Source organism: Oncorhynchus clarkii, chromosome 18 (assembly GCF_045791955.1).
Source record: "Oncorhynchus clarkii lewisi isolate Uvic-CL-2024 chromosome 18, UVic_Ocla_1.0, whole genome shotgun sequence".
Lineage (NCBI taxonomy): Eukaryota > Metazoa > Chordata > Actinopteri > Salmoniformes > Salmonidae > Oncorhynchus > Oncorhynchus clarkii.
Genome location: NC_092164.1, coordinates 24,846,804 through 24,865,126, shown reverse-complemented (window position 1 = coordinate 24,865,126; position 18,323 = coordinate 24,846,804). Strand labels below are relative to the sequence as shown.

Here is an 18,323-nt window from a genome sequence, read left to right as displayed (position 1 = left end):
CACAAATGTCTCAATACATGTCTGTCATAGGGTATTGCCTTCTGAAGGCCTCCAGACAGAAAACAAACAGCAGACAATCATAGCGTAGTCCCATTTGTAAAGCAAAAATGTCTCATTACATTTCTGTCATTGTGTATTCAGAATCGCTATTGCAAAGCAAAAATGACTCAATACGTTTCTGTTACAATTTTTTTTTTTTACAGTGCTGTAAAACCATATTTCACCTTGACACACACTCTACATTACCAAAAGTATGTGGACACCAACTTGTCGAACATCTCACTCCAAAATTATGGGCATTAAAATGGAGTTGGTCTCCCCTTTGCTGCTCTTCTGGGAAGGCTTTCCACTAGATGTTGGAACATTGCTGCGGGGACTTGCTTCCATTCAGTCATGAGCATTATTGAGGTCGTGCACTGATGTTGGACGATTAGGCTTGACTCGCAGTCTGCGTTCCAATTCATCCCAAAGCACTTACAGTTGACCGGGGCAGCTCTAGCAGGTCAGAAATTTGACGAACTGACTTGTTGGAAAGGTGGCATCCTGTGACGGTGCCACATTGAAATTCACTGAGCTCTTCAGCAAGGCCATTCTTCTGCGAATGTTTGTCTATGGAGATTGCATGGCGGTGTGCTCGATTTTTATACACATGTCAGCAACGGGTGTGGATGAAACAGCCAAATCCACGAATTTGAAGGGAAGTCCACCTACTTTTGTATATATAGTGTACCTTGTTAACAATGTCCACATTCCTATAGAAGTTCAGATCCTTTTTGAGAGAGGTGTATGATATGAAAAAATCTCAGGTATTTCTTTAACAAATTGTCCCTGCACATATTTCTTATCACAGCCCCCAACAACACGTGCATGGAGGGAATGTTCCAGTGTCGTAATCAGATCTGCATCCCACAGCGGTTCGCTTGTGACCGTGACGATGACTGTGGAGACGGCTCCGATGAGACCCTGGAATGTGGTAAGAATCTCTCTCTCTCTGTCTGTCTGTCTTGTATTTCCTCTTGTTGCGTTCGGACTGCACATCCCACCTCTTGCCTCCTGTGTCCTACAGAGTACGGGTCCTGCAGTCTGGGGGAGTTCCGCTGCACAGATGGCCGCTGTTTACCCAGAGTTCAGTGGGAGTGTGACGGCCATCCCGACTGTCTCGACCAATCAGACGAGCTGCCACACAACCCCAAGTGTTCCGCTGCAGGCAAGCCTTTCATCTGATACAACACAAGTGTGTGTGTGTGTGAGAGAGAACAGACGAGGTACAGACCGCCCCAGTCTCACCATGTTCCGGCTGGTTTTAGCCTATTACAAACACATTTTGTGCTCATAGACCTGCTGGGAACAGACCTTTCAGGGTCCAGGTGATTTATCTTCAATGCTCTTTACAATATAATATTCATAATCTTCTGAATCATGATATATGGGCTGGCTGGCTAGTAGCTTGTGTGGATATTTTTAGTATATGGTTGTTAGATCCGGCAGATCACCTGTGATACAAGTCATTATTCGACGTCCATCCATGTCTGAGGACTTCGGGAGATGCCGTGGAAACCGGCCACTAGGGGCAACAGTGAGCGCTGTTACCTTCAAGTAGGCATAATGGACGTGGATGGCAGATGGGCATAAGCATCCGCCTCTGGTTCCAAAGAGCCCAAAGGATGCATGTTCAAATCCACCGATATGTTGTTTTTCATATTTTTATTTTACGAATTCGGAGTTGATGCCTAAACTTAACCTTGGAACGATACGGAGACGTAATCAAACTCTTCAAAATTTGTTGTTTGGAACAACTTCGAAATTTGACGTTTCAGAAACATGGATGAACGTCTTAACTGCCTCTGTTGCTGCTGCCATGACACTCGTGTGCAACTCCCGACTGAAGAAGGGATGGAGTTGGGTCAGAGGGGTGTAGATGCAGCCGCTCCTCTCTGTCTTTCTGCCTCTCTCTGCTGCACGGAGGTTAACAGCCAACCAGGCAGAATATTGATGATGATGTAAATCAAGTGTTATCAAGTGTTAATCAAATGTTATGCTGCTGTAGCAGTACTGTTGATATTTAAATTAGGTACTGTAGCTTGCGCCTTGTGGTGGAATTATTGTAATCAAAAGGAGAGACTTTTAGATTTCATCCAAACAATCAAACTTTATTGTTTAATTACTGCAGTAATGGAGCTGGTCGGTAATCAACCGTGGGGGTGATCACTGAGAACTCAACAAGCTGGTTTGAGCCACGGCATTTTATAGAAAAGTCCATTCTCCTTCAGTCTTGATGACAAACAACAGATGTATGGAATGGGTCACAAGGTTAAGATTTGTATGAAAGATATGTATAATTCAAAGCAGACAGTATCTGCTGTAAAAACTGTCCTCATTGTGTAGAGACCAGGGTCTGGCCGCCCAACTCGATACTGGAGCCATCTCCCGCTGGTACCCCAGTACAGAAACATTAACCCATGCTCTGGAATGCGGTATCACCTAAAGACATCATAAATCTTCCAGAGGCCCATCCTCAGTAGAACATACACAGATGAGCATTCTAACAACCCCTTATTCTGTTGCAATAAACAACCATTTGATGCAATAACAGCATTATAATATAATCTTGTCATTTCCCCACCATAGCCTCTCAATTGGACACCACAAGATTAGGGAGAGAAAGGGGTAAAAGTATACAAAATTATAATAATAATAATTGGTAGCTTGCTACACACACTCGACCTGTGACTGCGTCTCAAGCCATTGTTGTGTCTTTGGCATCATTAAAGTCAAGACTGTTATTTTATAAAATCAATTCTCTGTACTTATTATTTCATGATTAAACTAATCATGTAAATGTAATTAACTAGGAAGTCGGGGAACCAAGGAAAATCTTCAGATTACAAAGTTATAATTTTCCTCATATAACTATTCAGAAATTTTAATATCTGATCAATTAGTCTTCTAATTCATTAATTATTCTTTACCTCATGTTAGTCTCATTCCAAACGTCGTAAATTGTAAGTTAACTGCACCAAACTCAGCCTTTACTATGACTCATCCATACATCAATTGTCTTAATAATTTATTTACCAACTAACTAAATAATCACAGAAATGCATAAACAAACAAATGGTAGATATGGTTACAAGGAAATGATAGGGGAGGTTCCCTAGTGGGCTAAGCCGATATGACGGCTTGGTGGACAAAGGGAAGTGGGTGTGGACTGAGAATGTCAGGAAAGACAAAAAAAGTCACTACACAGTTGATAATTATATGAATTGAAATGCTAATCCTTTGCACATGAACGCTCACTCATTTTGGGAATAACTGCAATCAACATGTATTTACCCAGTGTGTCGTCGTGATCTCTGATGGAATCGTCAGTCCATCTGTTGGAAAGTTCATCCGAGCGTCTCTCTGCTTCCCTAAAGTCTTACGTGGTTAGAATGGGTCCTTCAGAGTACCATTCAGAAATCCAGAGTACCGTTCAGAATTCCACGATCTATACCCAGAAAGGGCCACATCATGACACCATACATGTTTGGATACTGGGTACGAACTCCATACAGGGCCAACAAACAGGCGCAACCAACCAACTTAGGGTGGCGAACTTGATAACATCACAACGAATTTCAAGCAGTGGGTTCAGAACAACAATGTCAAAAACTGTGTACAAAAATACATACAAATACCACCACCCAAAAGGGTAGTTGTTGAGAGGGAGGGCAATGGGGCAGGTGCTCTGAAACAGAGACCCCTATGTGTACACGTTCCTGGTTGATAGAAATATGTTTATTTGACTGTTTCATTATGTTGGCCGGTTCCCCAGACCCAGATTAAGCCTAGAACTGGACAACAACAAAATATATATATACTGTATATATTTTTTATCTAGGACTAGGCTTAATCTGGTTCTGGGAATACAGAAATCTTGCATTCCTGGCTTTCACAGAAAGTTCAAATCTAACACTTGCCACTTTGTTCTGTAGAAAGCTTGTGCAACGGCTCTTTCTTCATGTGTGTCAACGGCCGCTGTGTCTCGCTGGCCAGCCTGTGTAACAGGAGGGACGACTGTGGGGACGCGTCAGACGAGAGGAACTGTCATGTCAACGAGTGTCTGAACCGCCGAGTCAGTGGATGCACACAGGACTGTGAAGACCTGCCTGTAGGGTACAAGGTAGGAAGGTACCCCTGCTTGCTTTCTCAGAACTGCACGCACACACACACACACACACACACACACACACACACACACACACACACACACACACACACACACACACACACACACACACACACACACACACACACACACACACACACAATCACAAGTCATGAACTGTACAAGGTTATTTTTCTCAGTATCACACACACACACACACACACACGGTATGGTAAGCCCACTAAGCTCTTACAACATAAAACTAAGGCTCAGCCGCTAACTGTTTATTGATGTTTTGCAAATGTCTCTATAATGATAGGATTTCTGTGTGATGTCACCAGGGTTATTACATTACATATATTATCATGTTTAACAATAAAACAAACAGAACCTAAATCAACATACTATGTGGACATGATATTTCTCAGAATGGAAACGGTTCTGTTTTCCAGAACATTTAGCTCCTGGCTAACAATACGCGTTTGTTTGTGCTATTCATACTCAATAACCATGACCCTGGTACATACAGTACAGTATGTATGTTGGGATCTGCCTGGTTGCTGTAAGCTATAGGCTGTCAGAGAAAAATGTATTTAAATCCATACTCTGTAAGATGTTCATACCGTCAAAGAGTGGTTCGCCAACAAAACAAACCATGGATTTTGCGCTCAGAACCTATTAAATCCCTTTGTGTCATAGTATCCCTGTATAGTCCATAGTCACTCCAACCCAATGGCGACAGTACCCCATCACTTTTCCATTGATTGATTCCGTGCCTCAGTGCCCACACATGGATTCTGTCAGAAAAATAATGGCTCTCAATTTCTCCCTCACGTCCGATCCAGTGCAAGTGTTGGCCGGGATTCCGCTTGAAGAACGATGGCCAAACGTGTGTTGACACTGACGAATGTTCATCCGACTTCCCCTGTAGCCAGCTCTGCGTCAACACATACGGATCGTACAAGTGTCTGTGTGCAGACGGTTACGAGGCGCCAACTAAGAACTCGCAGATCTGCAGGTCTCTCTCAGGTATACCTCTTTCTCTACCTGCATCATTTTCTCTTCTGTTATTTTTCTTGTTCTCTCTCTCTCTCTTCTTACTCACCTGTCCTTGTATCTGTGCCTCTGCTGCTTGAGGTACCCCTTTCTCCATCTTATATTCTTCTGTCCTTTCCTTCTCTCTCTCTTCCTTCTTACCCATCTGCCCATGTGTCTGCAACTCTCTCAGCCACCTTACTCTTGATTTCCTTCCTTTTTTTTTTTAAATCAGGGACTTCTGGAAATCACAGGGGAATTACCTTGAATCGGAACGAGGATTCTGATTGGTTAAAAGAGAACACTAGAATATGTCTAAAGTAGAACTACTTGTTCTATCTCCATGGGAATGTACCTGTAGTGAGCCCAGTCAAATAATAGCCTGTGACAGTGATATATATACTAGGGCTTGGAGCTAGGGAGGAAATCAGTGGTTGTATAAGACTGACACCTCCAGAGCCTCTGACTGTAACGTTACTGCCCCTGCAGTACGATAATGAGACGGTGCATTAAAAGTAATGACTTACGAGTAATGATGAGCCATCTCTGAGAGCGTACTGCTACAGCCACCCCTGCATAATCATATGTGACTCTTTAGGACCATCACTATCATCACTTTTTCTGACTATAATGTTAGTCATAGGAGCCATGGTGTATTATAATTTTTGTTCTTGTATTTTCTTCAGCTGAAGAGCCCTTCCTGATTCTGGCCGACCATCATGACATCAGGAAAATAAGCACTGATGGATCCAATTATACTCCTCTAAAACAGGTAAGACACACAAAGGGAAGTGTTCCTTTTTTCTTGAACCAGCTCGATATTTAAGGATGGAGAAGGTTTCTTATGCACAGAATCATTTCATTGGTCATCTCACTTGAGTACATTGAGTATATCCTTTTATATGGCCTGTGTGTCTCTCCCCAACCAATTATGCAAAGCAATTGCTCAATATGTTTTTTTTTTTGTAACAACAATACTACATGTTCCATGATGATTTTGTCCCACAGGGCCTCAGTAACATTATAGCAGTGGACTTTGACTACAGGAAGGAGTTGATCTACTGGATTGACTCAAGCTCTCCTGCTCTAACCCAACGGAGGATAAACAGAATGCGACTGAATGGGAGCGACCTGAAGGTACAGTAGAGCAGCAGCTTACACAGCAGGGTTCATGTAAATTCCAATTGAAGTTAGTCAATTCAGGAAGTGAACAGAGATTCCGATTCGAAAATTGAAAAAGGGCAATGACTTCTCCAAAAAACAGAGTTTTTTCCAAAGTTCTCTCTCTCTCTCTCTCTCTCTCTCTCTCTCTCTCTCTTTTTTCTCCCCCCCCACAGGGCGAGATTATATGGCTGGAGATGAGATGTTGAGGAGGTTTTATAGGTGCTTTATAAATCTATAATTTAACACCATGACTGTGTACCGGTTTAAATGTGACTGAAGGTGACAGTCTTCCCTGGCTGAAGGTTGAGCCGAGGCACATAAAACAATGGCATTTATTCTATATGAGGGTTTATGGCCATGTAGTGCCTAATGCATTCCATTATGTCATAAAATGTGCAATATAGAATGTGAGTGTGTGGATAATTCCTTAGACATCTTTGTTTTCATTATACCTTGGAAATACCTCATTGTTTTGGACCTAAGCCACCTGCTAATAATGCACAGCATTATGTAGTTGATGGCTTACGTGAGTATTAGTTTATGGTGTTTGGCACAGAACAATGGCTGTTGGTTTAGGTGCAGCTGTATTTTATGAAATGTTTTGTTTTTGTCGTACAGTTCAAATAGAGTGTAACTGAACCCTGTTATGATCATGTTATGCACCTTAGATACAGTACAATACTAAATGTTCTTCCTTTTTTATTTTGGGGGGAGGGGGGGGGGTCAATTTTCCACTCCTAAAATCAGTGACATTGGCACACAGAGGCAGATGACACAGTATGTCAAGGATACAGTATCAGTGTGGTTGTATATGCTTGTATTTGCTTCCTTGAACATGGCTGGTCTCCTATCATGGTTCCCCATTTAGCTTTGCAAAGGTCAGAGCCAGAGTCTGGGTGAGGTTAGAGTGCCAACAGAACCTGAGTACCTAAGGGGGCTCCCCTTGGCTCGTTATCATTAATACAGGGATAATGACTCATTATAGCTTTACTGTACCCAGGATCCCTCCCATCTGATTCGTACTTTAGCTCACTGCTGCCAAAACTCTTCAGAGTAGAGACCATTTCTGTAGTTATTAGACCAATGTAATCACTATAAAGGGCGATATTAGAACTGTTGCAGTGCAGACCCAGAGAAGGCTGTTCTGAATCGTAAGGGCTTTTCACAATGTATCTTCTTAATTTGGGGTTAAAATCACACCAGGGCTCGCTTACCCTCCATTCACACGACCAATTGTTAACACTGGGGTAACTGAACCCAACTGTCTGGAGTAGAATGTGAGTGCTCCACATAACCGGTTACAGTGATTTTCTGATTCATCTTGAGTTGCTTTAAAGGCCCAGTGCAGTCGCAAACATGATTTTCCTGTGTCGGTAGCCATGAAGTTCTTTGAAAGGCTGGTCATGGCTAACATCAACAGCATCCTCCCGGATACCCTAGACACACTCCAATTTGCATACTGCCCCAACAGATCCACAGATGACACAATCTCAATTGCACTCCACACTGCCCTTTCCCACCTGGACAAAAGGAACGCCTATGTGAGAGTGCTGTTTATTGACTACAGCTCAGTGTTCAACACCATTGTGCCCACAATGCTTATGACTAAGCTAAGGACTCTGGGACTAAATACCTCCCTCTGCAACTGGATCCTGGACTTCCTGACGGGCCGCCCCCAGGTGGTAAGGATAGGCAACAACACGTCTGTTACGCTGATACTCAACACTGGGACACCTCAGGGGTGTGTCCTTAGTCTCCTCCTGTACTCCCTGTTCACCCACGACTGCGTGGCCAAACGCGAATCCAACACCATCATTAAGTTTGCTGACAACACAACAGTAGTAGGCCTGATCACCGACAACGATGAGACAGCCTATAGGGAGGAGGTCAGAGACAACAAACTCTCCCTCAATGTGAGCAAGACAAATGAGCTGATCGTGGATTTCAGGAAAAGGCGGGCCGAACAGGCCCCATTAACATCGACGGGGCTGTAGTGGAGCGGGTCAAGAGTTTAAAGTTCCTTGGTGTCCACATCACCAACAAACTATAATAGCCCAAATGCACCATGACAGTTGTGAAGAGACTGAGGAGACTCAGGAGACTGAAAAGATTTGGTATGGGTACCCAGATCCTCAAAAAGTTATACAGCTGCACCAACAAGAGCATCCTGACCGGTTGCATCACTGCCTGGTAGGGTAACTGCTCGGCATCTGACTGTAAGGCGCTACAGAGGGTAGTGTGTACGGCCCAGTACATCACTGGGGCCAAGCTAACTGCCATCCAGTACCTATATACTAGGCAGTGTCAGAGGAAGGCCCAAAAAATTGTCAAAGACTCCAGTAACCCAAGTTATAGACTGTTTACACTGCTACCGCACAGCAAGCAGTACCGGAGCGCCAAGTCTAGGACCAAAAGGCTCCTTAACAACTTCTACCCCCAAGCCATAATACTACTGAACAATTAATCAAATGGCTTTCGGATTATTTACATTGACTCCCGTCCCGTCCCCCTCCTCCATTTTGTTTTGTACACTGCTGCTACTCGCTGTTTATTATCTATGCATAGTCACTTCTCCCCACCTACATGTACAAATTACCTCAACTAACCTGTACCCCCGCACATTCACTCGGTCCGGTACCCCCTGTATATAGCCTCGTTATTGTTATTTTATTGTTAGTTTTCATCATTTTTTACTTTAGTTTATTTGGTAAATATTTTCTTAAGACTTTCTTCAACTGTACTTTTTGTTAAGGGCTTGAAAAAGTAATCATTTCACGGCCAGGTCTACACATGTTGTATTCGGCGCATGTGACAAAGTTTGATTTGATTTGTATATATACATCCGCACTGTGAAATTGTGAAAATGATGATGTCCTTTTAGTGTAAGAGCTGTTTAAAAAGACTGGCAGACATTTTAGTCAGTTTTGGTGGGAGGAAGATTTGGCCTGCCCGGTGACTTCACCAGGGCAGTAAATTGGTTAATAGACCAATTAATGTATTTCCTAAGGTTCTGCCAATAACAGCTCAGTTTTCCCCTCCCCACTTCGAACAGCTCCTAGACAGTCCTGGCAAAATTCTTTCTTGAGAAATCGCTCTTTGCTAAGTTTTCTTTTTGCCAAATTGAATTGAAAACAATCACAGTAAGGTACATAATTGTTACCCAGGAAATGATTTGACATTGAGATAAAAATGCCCCCTACCTGTTTCCTCTCCTCTGACCCACAGGTAATCCACAGGATGTCTGCCCCCAGTGCTCTAGCCGTGGACTGGATAGGAAAGAACCTATACTGGTGTGACATAGTGAAGAAGAGTCTGGAGGTGTCCAAGGCTAACGGCCTCTATCCTGTGGTATTGGTCAGCACTGGTCTGGACAACCCTACTGACCTGGCTTTGGATGCTGACACCGGGCATGTACAACACTCCATCTTCTCTGTCTGTCTCTACAACATGCTAGACTCTATATCTGTCACAGTATAATCTGGAGAGGATTCAATCAGAACGGGATTTAGCTATGTCTGTTGAGAGAGACAGTACCACAGACTCTCAAAATAAATACTGGCTAATCAGTATGTTACTGTGTAAGTGTAACTATGCTATTTTGTTTCTGAGGCAGCCAACTTTCTGCTCAGGCTTTGCAGTCTAGTACTCTTTTTGATGTTGAATTTGATATCTCACATAAGCCATCCATAATGGAAAGTAAACACAGTTAAATTTACATGACTTTTGTCATTTAGGAGACACTCTTATCCAGAGCAACTTACAGTTAGTGCATTAACCTTAAGATAGCAAAGTGAGACAACCACAGTTCACAGTTCATATAGCCCATTTGACCAAGGGAGTGGAGAAGTGTAGCTTAAGGTATCTAGCTGAAAACTGTGTCATTCCTCTGTAGTTATGTGTTCTGGATCGACAGTGGAGAGTATCCCCATATTGGGAGGATAGGTTTGGACGGCAGCAGACGGACGCTGATCAGCGATTCAGACATATTCAGCCCTGCAGCTCTCACCATCGACTACACAGCAAAAAGACTTTACTGGGCTGACTCACATCATATTCTCTTCTCAAACATGGACGGTTCAGAAAGACGCAAAGGTAAGTGACAGTGAATTGAGGATGGCCCTTGGTCTCTGTCTGTCTGTCTGTCTGTCTGTCTGTCTGTCTGTCTGTCTGACTGTCTGACTGTCTGTCTGTCTGACTGTCTGTCTGTCTGTCTGTCTGACTGTCTGTCTGTCTGTCTGTCTGTCTGTCTGTCTGTCTGTCTGTCTGTCTGTCTGTCTGTCTGTCTGCCTGTCTGTCTGTCTGTCTGTCTGTCTGTCTGTCTGTCTGACTGTCTGTCTGTCTGTCTGTCTGACTGTCTGTCTGTCTGTCTGTCTGTCTGTCTGTCTGTCTGTCTGTCTGTCTGTCTGTCTGACTGTCTGTCTGTCTGTCTGTCTGACTGTCTGTCTGTCTGTCTGTCTGTCGGGTTCCCTGTCTGTCTGTCTGTCTGTCTGTCTGTCTGACTGTCTGTGTATTTATTTTATTTATTTATTTAACCTTAATTTAACTACACAAGTCAGTTAAGAACAAATTCTTATTTACAATGACGGCCTACCAAATGCAAAAGGCCTCCTGCGGGTACGGGGGCTGGGATTAAAAATAAAAAAACAAAATATAAATATAGGACAAACACACATCATGACAAGAGAGACAACACAACACTACATAAAGAGAGACCTAAGACAACAACATAGCAATGCAGCAACACATGACAACACAGAATGGTACCAACACAACATGACAACAAATGGTAGCAACACAACATGGTAGCAGCACAAAACATGGTACAAACATTTTTGGTCACAGACAACAGCACAAAGGGCAAGAAGGTATAGACAACAATACATCACGGAAAGCAGCCCCAACTGTCAGTAAGAGTGTCCATGATTGAGTCTTTGAATGAAGAGATTGAGATAAAACTGTCCAGTTTGAGTGTTTGTTGCAGCTCGTTCCAGTCGCTAGCTGCAGTGAACTGAAAAGACGAGCGACCCTGGGATATGTGTGCTTTTGGGACCTTTAACAGAATGTGACTGGCAGAACAGGTGTTGAATGTGGAGGATGAGGGCTGCAGTAGATATCTCAGATAGGGGGGGAGTGAGGCCTAAGAGGATTTTACAAATTACCATCAACCAGTGGGTCTTGCGACAGGTATACAGAGATGACCAGTTTACAGAGGAGTATAGAGTGCAGTGATGTGTCCTATAAGGAGCATTGGTGGCAAATCTGATGGCCGAATGGTAAAGAACATCTAGCCACTCGAGAGCACCCTTACCTGGCGATCTATAAATGATGTCTCCATAATCTAGCATAGGAAGGATCATCTGAATCGGGGTTAGTTTGGCAGCTGGGGTGGAAGAGGAGCGATTACGATATAGGAAACCAAGTCTAGATTTAACTTTAGCCTGCAGCTTTGATATGTGCTGAGAGAAGGACAGAGTACCATCTAGACATACTCCCAAGTACTTGTATGAAGTGACTACTTCAAGCTCTAAATCCTTAGAGGTAGTAATCACACCTGTGGGGAGAGGCCTTTGTTTTGGAGGTGTTCAAAACAGGGTTAAGGGTAGAGAAAGCTTGTTGGACACTAAGAAAGCTTTGTTGTAGAGCATTTAAAACAGAATCTGGGGATGGGCTATAAGACTGTATCATCTGCGTATAAATGGATGAGAGAGCTTCCTACTGCCTGAGCTATGTTGTTGACGTAAATTGAGAAGAGCGTGGGGCCTAGGATTGAGCCTTGGTGACAGGCAGTGGCTGAGACAATACATTTTCTGACTTTATAAACTGCACTCTTTGAGAGAGGTAGTTAGCAAACCAGGCCAAAGACCCCTCAGAGACACCAGTACTCCTTAGCCAGCCCACAAGAATGGAATGGTCTACCGTATCTGCTCGGCTACGCATGCCTCTCCCTAATGTCTTGTCCATTGCTGTTTTGGTTAGTGATTATTGTCCTATTTCATTGTATAGCCTCCAGCCATGCTCAGTATGCCTCAGCTAACCCTCTTGTCCCACCTCCCACACATGCGGTGACCTCACCTGGTTTAATTGATGACTCTAGAGACAATACCTGTCTCATCGTCACTCGATGCCTAGGTTTACCTCCACTGTACTCACATCCTACCATACCTTTGTCTGTAAATTATGCAATGAATCTATTCTACCGAGCCCAGAAACCTGCTCCTTTTACTCTTGTTCCAAACGCACTAGACGACCAGTCCTTATAGCCTTTAGCCGTACCCTTATCCTATTCCTCCTCTGCTCCTCTGGTGATGTAGAGGTGAATCCAGGCCCTGCAGTGCCTAGCTCCACTCCCATTCCCAAGGCGCTCTCATTTGTTGACTTCTGTAACCGTAAAAGCCTTGGATTCATGTATGTTAACATTAGAAGCCTCCTCCCTAAGTTTGTTTTATTCACTGCTTTAGCACACTCTGCCAACCCGGATGTCCTAGTCGTGTCTGAATCCTGGATTAGGAAGGCCACCAAAAACCCTTAAACTTCCATCCCTAACTATAACATTTTCCGACAAGATAGAACTGCCAAAAGGGGGCGGAGTTGCAATCTACTGCAGAGTTCTGTCTTAATATCCAGGTCTGTTCCCAAACAATTTGAGCTTCCACTTTTAAAAATACAGCTTTCCAGAACCAAGTCTCTCACCATTGCAGCTTGATATAGACCACCTTCTGCCCTCAGCTGTACTCTGCACACCATATGTGAATTGATTGCCTCCCATCTATCTTCAGAGCTCGTGCTGTTAGGTGACCTAATCTGGGACATGCTTAACACCCAGGCCATCCTACAATCTAAGCTTGATGCCCTCAATCTTACACAAATGATCAATGAACCTACAAGGTACAACCCCAAATCCGTAAACACAGGCACTCTCATAGATATCATCCTAACCAACCTGCCCTCCAAATACACCTCTGCTGTCTTCAACCAGGATCTCAGCAATCACTGCCTCATTGCTTGCATCCGTAATGGGTCTGCGGTCAAACGTCCACGCTCCCTAAAACACTTCTGCGAGCAGGCCTTTCTAATCGACTTGGCCCGGGTATCCTGGAAGAATATTGACCTCATTCCGTCAGAAGAGGATGCCTGGTTATTCTTTAAAAGTGCTTTCCTCACAATCTTAAATAAGCATGCCCCATTTAAAAAATTTAGAACCAGGAACAGATATAGCCCATGGTTCACTCCAGACCTGACTGCCCTTGACCAGCACAAAAACATCCTATGGCGTACTGCAGTAGAATCAAATATCCCCCGTGATATGCAACTTTTCAGGGAAGTTAGGAACCAATAAAGACAGGCAGTTAGGAAAGCAAAGGCTAGCTTTTTCAAACAGAAATTTGCATCCTGCAGCACAAACTCCAAAAGGTTCAGGACATTGTAAAGTCCATGGAGAATAAGAGCACCTCCTCCCAGCTGCCCACTGCACTGAGGCTAGGAAACGCTGTCACCACAGATAAATCCACGATAATTGAGAATTTCAATAAGCATTTTTCCATGTCTGGTCATGCTTCCACCTGGCCACCCTTGCCACCCTTACACTGGTCAACAGCCCTGCACCCCCCACAGCAACTTGCCCAAGCCTCCCCATTTCTCCTTCACCCAAATCCAGATAGCTGATGTTCTGAAAGAGCTGCAAAATCTAGACCCCTACAAATCAGCAGGACTAGACAATCTGGACCCTCTCTTTCTAAATGTATCAGCCGACATTGTTGCAACCTCTCTGAGATCCCCAAAGATTGGAAAGCTGCCAAGGTCATCCCCCTCTTCGAAGGGGGAGACACTCTAGACCCAAACTGCTACAGACCTATATCTATCCTACACTGCCTTTCTAAGGTCTTCGAAGGCCAAGTTAACATCTCTAGGGTATGTGGGATGCTAGCGTCCCACCTAGCCAACATCCAGTGAGATTGCAGAGCGCCAAATTCAAATACAGAAATACTCATTATAAAAATTCAGAAAATATATAACTATTTTACATAGGTTTAAAGATTAACATCTTGTGAATCCAACCATGGTGTCAGATTTAAAAAATGCTTTACGTTGAAAGCATACCTAACAATTATTTGAGAACAAAGCCCAGCAGACAAATCATTACAAACATTAACCAACCAAGTAGAAGAGTTACACAAGTCAGAAATAGAGATAAAATGAATCACTTACCTTTGATGATCTTCATATGGTTGCACTCAGAAGACATTCATTTATTCAATACATTTTCCTTTTGTTCGATAAAGTCTCTCTTTATATCCGAAAACCTCCTTTGTGTTCGTGCGTTTTCTTGAGTAATCCACAGGCTCAAACGCAGTCACAACAGGCAGACAAAAAAATCCAAATTGTATCCGTAAAGTTCATAGAAACATGTCAAACAATGTTTATATTCAATCCTCAGGTTGTTTTTAGCCTAAATAATTGATAATATTTCAACCTGACAATAACGTTGTCAATATAAAAGGTAAACAAGAAAGACACTCTCTCGGTCGTACGCATGAAAAAGCTCTGTGAAACGGCAGGGTCCACTCATTCAGACTGCTCTTACTCCCTCATTTTTAAGAATACAAGCCTGAAACAATTTCTCAAGACGGTTGACATCTAGTAGAAGGCATAGGAACTGCAATTTGAGTCCTAAGTCAATGGATACGGTAATGGCATTGAATAGAAAACTACAACAACAACAGAAAATCCTACTTCCTGAATGGATTTTTCTCAGGTTTTCACCTGCCAAATCAGTTCTGTTATTCTCACAGACACTGTGTTTTGGAAACTTTAGAGGGTTTTCTATCCAATATACCAATTATATGCATATCATATCTACTAGGACTGAGTAGAAGGCAGTTTAATTTGGGCACACTTTTCATGCAAAATTCCAAATGCTGCCCCCTACCCTAGAGAAGTTAACAAACAGATCACCGACCATTTCTAATCCCACCGTACCTTCTCCGCTATGCAATCTGGTTTCAGAGATGGTCGTGGGTGCACCTCAGCCATGCTCGAGGTCCTAAACAATATCATAACCTCCATCGATAAGAGATAACACTGTGCAGATTTATTCATAGACCTGACCAAGGCTTTCAACTCTGTCAATCACCACATTCTTATCAGCAGACTCAACAGCCTTGGTTTCTCAAATGACTGCCTCGCCTGGTTCACCAACTACTTCTCTGATAGAGTTCAGTGTGTCAAATCAGAGGGCCTGTTGTCCGAACCTCTGGCAGTCCCTATGGGGGTGCCACAGGGTTCAATTCTCGGGCCGACTCTTTTCTCTGTATGCATCAATGATGTCGCTGTTGCTGTTGGGGATTCTCTGATCCACCTCTACGCAGACGATACCATTCTGTATACTTCTGGCCCTTCTTTGGACACTGTGTTAACTAACCTCCAGACGAGCTTCAATGCCATACAACTCTCCTTCCGTGGCCTTAAATGCAAGTAAAACTAAATGCATGCTCTTCAAACGATCGCTACCAGCACCTGCCCGCCCGCCCAGCATCACTACTCTGGATAATTCTGACTAAGAATATGTGGACATCTACAAATACCTAGGTGTCTGGTTAGACTCACATTAAGCATCTCCAATCCAAAAATAAATCTAGAATCGGCTTCCAATTTCGCAACAAAGCATCCTTTACTCATGCTGCCAAACCTACCCTCGTAAAACTGACTATCCTACCGATCTATGACTTTGGCGATGTAATTTACAAAATAGCCTCCAACACTCTACTCAGCAAATTGGATGCAGTCTATCACAGTGCCATCCATTTTGTCACCAAAGCCCCATATACTACCCACCACTGCAACCTGTATGCTCTCGTTGGCCGGCCCTCGCTTCATATTCGTCGCCAAACCCACTGGCACAGGTCATCTACAAGTTTTTGCTAGGTAAAGCCTCACCTTATCTCAGCTCACTGGTCACCATAGCAGCACCCACCCGTAGCACGCGCTCAAGCAGGTATATTTCACTGGTCACCCCCAAAGCCAATTCCTCCTTTGGCCACCTTCCAGTTCTCTGCTGCCAATGACTAGAATGGATTGCAAAAATCACTGAAGCTGGAGACTCATATCTCCCTCACTAACTTTAAGCACCATATGTCAGAGCAGCTCACAGATCACTGCACCTGTACATAGCCCATCTGTACAATAGCCCATCCAACTACCTCATCCCCATACTGTTATTTGTTTTATTTTTGCTCCTTTACACCCCAGTATCTCTACTTGCACATTCATCTTCTGCACATCTATCACACCAGTGTTTAATTGCTAAATTGTAATTATTTTGCCACTATGGCCTATTTATTGCCTTACCTCATTTGCACACACTGTATATAGACTTTTTTCTATTGTGTTATTGACTGTATGTTTTGTTTATTCCATGTGTAACTCTGTGTTGTTTGTGTCGCACTGCTTTGCTTAATCTTGGCCAGGTCGCAGTTGTAAATGAGAACTTGTTCTCAACCAGCCTACCTGGTTAAATAAAGGTGAAATAAAAAATGAAAAATTAAATGAATAGCAGCACAACATTGCTTAGAATCAAGGGCAATGGTGACTTCATTGAGGACCTTTAAGGTTGCAGTGACACATCCATAACCTGAGCGGAAAACCAGATTGCATACCATAGACATCAAGAAAGGCAGTCAGTTGATTATTGACAAGTTTTTCCAACACTTTTGATAAACAGGGCAAAATAGAAATAGGCCTGTAACAGTTGGTATCAGCTTGATCTCCCCCTTTAAATAAAGGACAAACTGTGGCTGCCTTCTAAGCAATGGGAACCTCCCCAGAAAGGATGATATGGGCAGCAATCTTAAAGAAGATAAGGTCTAAACCATCTGACCCAGATGTTTTTTTGGGGTCAAGTTTCAGGAGCTCCTTTAGCACCTCGGACTCAGTGACTGCCTGCAGGTTGAAACTTTGTTGCGGGGAGGGGAAAAAGAGGGAGAAGCATCGTTTAGTCGCATTAGAAGGGGTGGGAGATGAGGAAGTGTTGGACGAGCAAGGAGGCATGGCTGAGTCAAATAAGAATCCTGACTTAATGAAAGTGGTGAGTAAAAAGCTCAGTCATGTGTGTCTTGTCAGCAACAACCACATCATCAACTTTAAGGGACATGGGCAGCTGTGAGGAGTAGGGTTTATTCTCCAGGTCTTTTCCAGAATTTCTTGGGGTTAGACCCACAGAGAGAGAACTGCTCCTTAAAGTAACTAACTTTGGCCTTCCGGATAGTCTGAGTGCACTTATTTCTCATTTGCCTGAACGAGAGCCAGTCAGCCTGAGTATGCGTGTGCCGAGCCAAATGCAGTTCGGTCGAACCAGGGGCTGAACTTGATTTTAATTCTAATCTTATTTATGGGGGCGTGTTTGTTAATAATACCACTGAAAATATAAAAAAAGAAGGTCTAAGCTGATTCTATACCATTTTACATTGTATCTATCTCTCTCTGTCAACTCTCAAAATGTGATGGCTCAATTGGCTTTGTAAATAATGGTTGGTGCAGCTTTAAGGTCCGTTTGTCATTGATTGTACTTTTTCAGACTTTAGATACTGTATAAGCCGTGACTTTACTGTGAAAACGTTTGTGCGTGATTGATTCAACTCCATAGAAGCTGAGTGTGAGCCAAGTCATTATTATGCCTGTTCCATACACTTCAAAACAAGGTGTTAATTGAAATGTGTCTCTGTCCATCTCTGGCATTCAACCTGTGAGAAATGAGAGAAATGTTTTTCTCACCTCTTTTATTCATTTGGTCTAACACAATTTCCCCCCCAAAGTACTATTTGGTTGACAGACAAAACATTATGTTATTAAACGAGGCTTGAAGTGAAGTCATGACATTCTCAACCTATTTTTATTGTTAATTTAATTTCAGTTTTTCATCTTCAACAGCCAGTTTGTGATTAGCTGTAATACTTATTATAGTATACTCCTTTCTCTACTAAGC

At 43.2% G+C, this 18,323-nt stretch overlaps 1 protein-coding gene across 1 annotated transcript in view; it reads left to right on the top strand.

The window, feature by feature from the left end:
• LOC139373262 (low-density lipoprotein receptor-related protein 1B-like) overlaps nt 1-18,323 on the top strand; it is a 201,461-nt gene that overhangs the window by 136,378 nt on the left and 46,760 nt on the right. The window contains exons 53-60 of the mRNA XM_071113574.1: nt 851-973; nt 1,067-1,207; nt 3,975-4,162; nt 4,993-5,176; nt 5,869-5,954; nt 6,191-6,319; nt 9,572-9,753; nt 10,239-10,438. Of these exons, the coding sequence (XP_070969675.1) occupies nt 851-973; nt 1,067-1,207; nt 3,975-4,162; nt 4,993-5,176; nt 5,869-5,954; nt 6,191-6,319; nt 9,572-9,753; nt 10,239-10,438 (1,233 nt within the window). The remainder of the gene's footprint in view (nt 1-850; nt 974-1,066; nt 1,208-3,974; nt 4,163-4,992; nt 5,177-5,868; nt 5,955-6,190; nt 6,320-9,571; nt 9,754-10,238; nt 10,439-18,323) is intronic.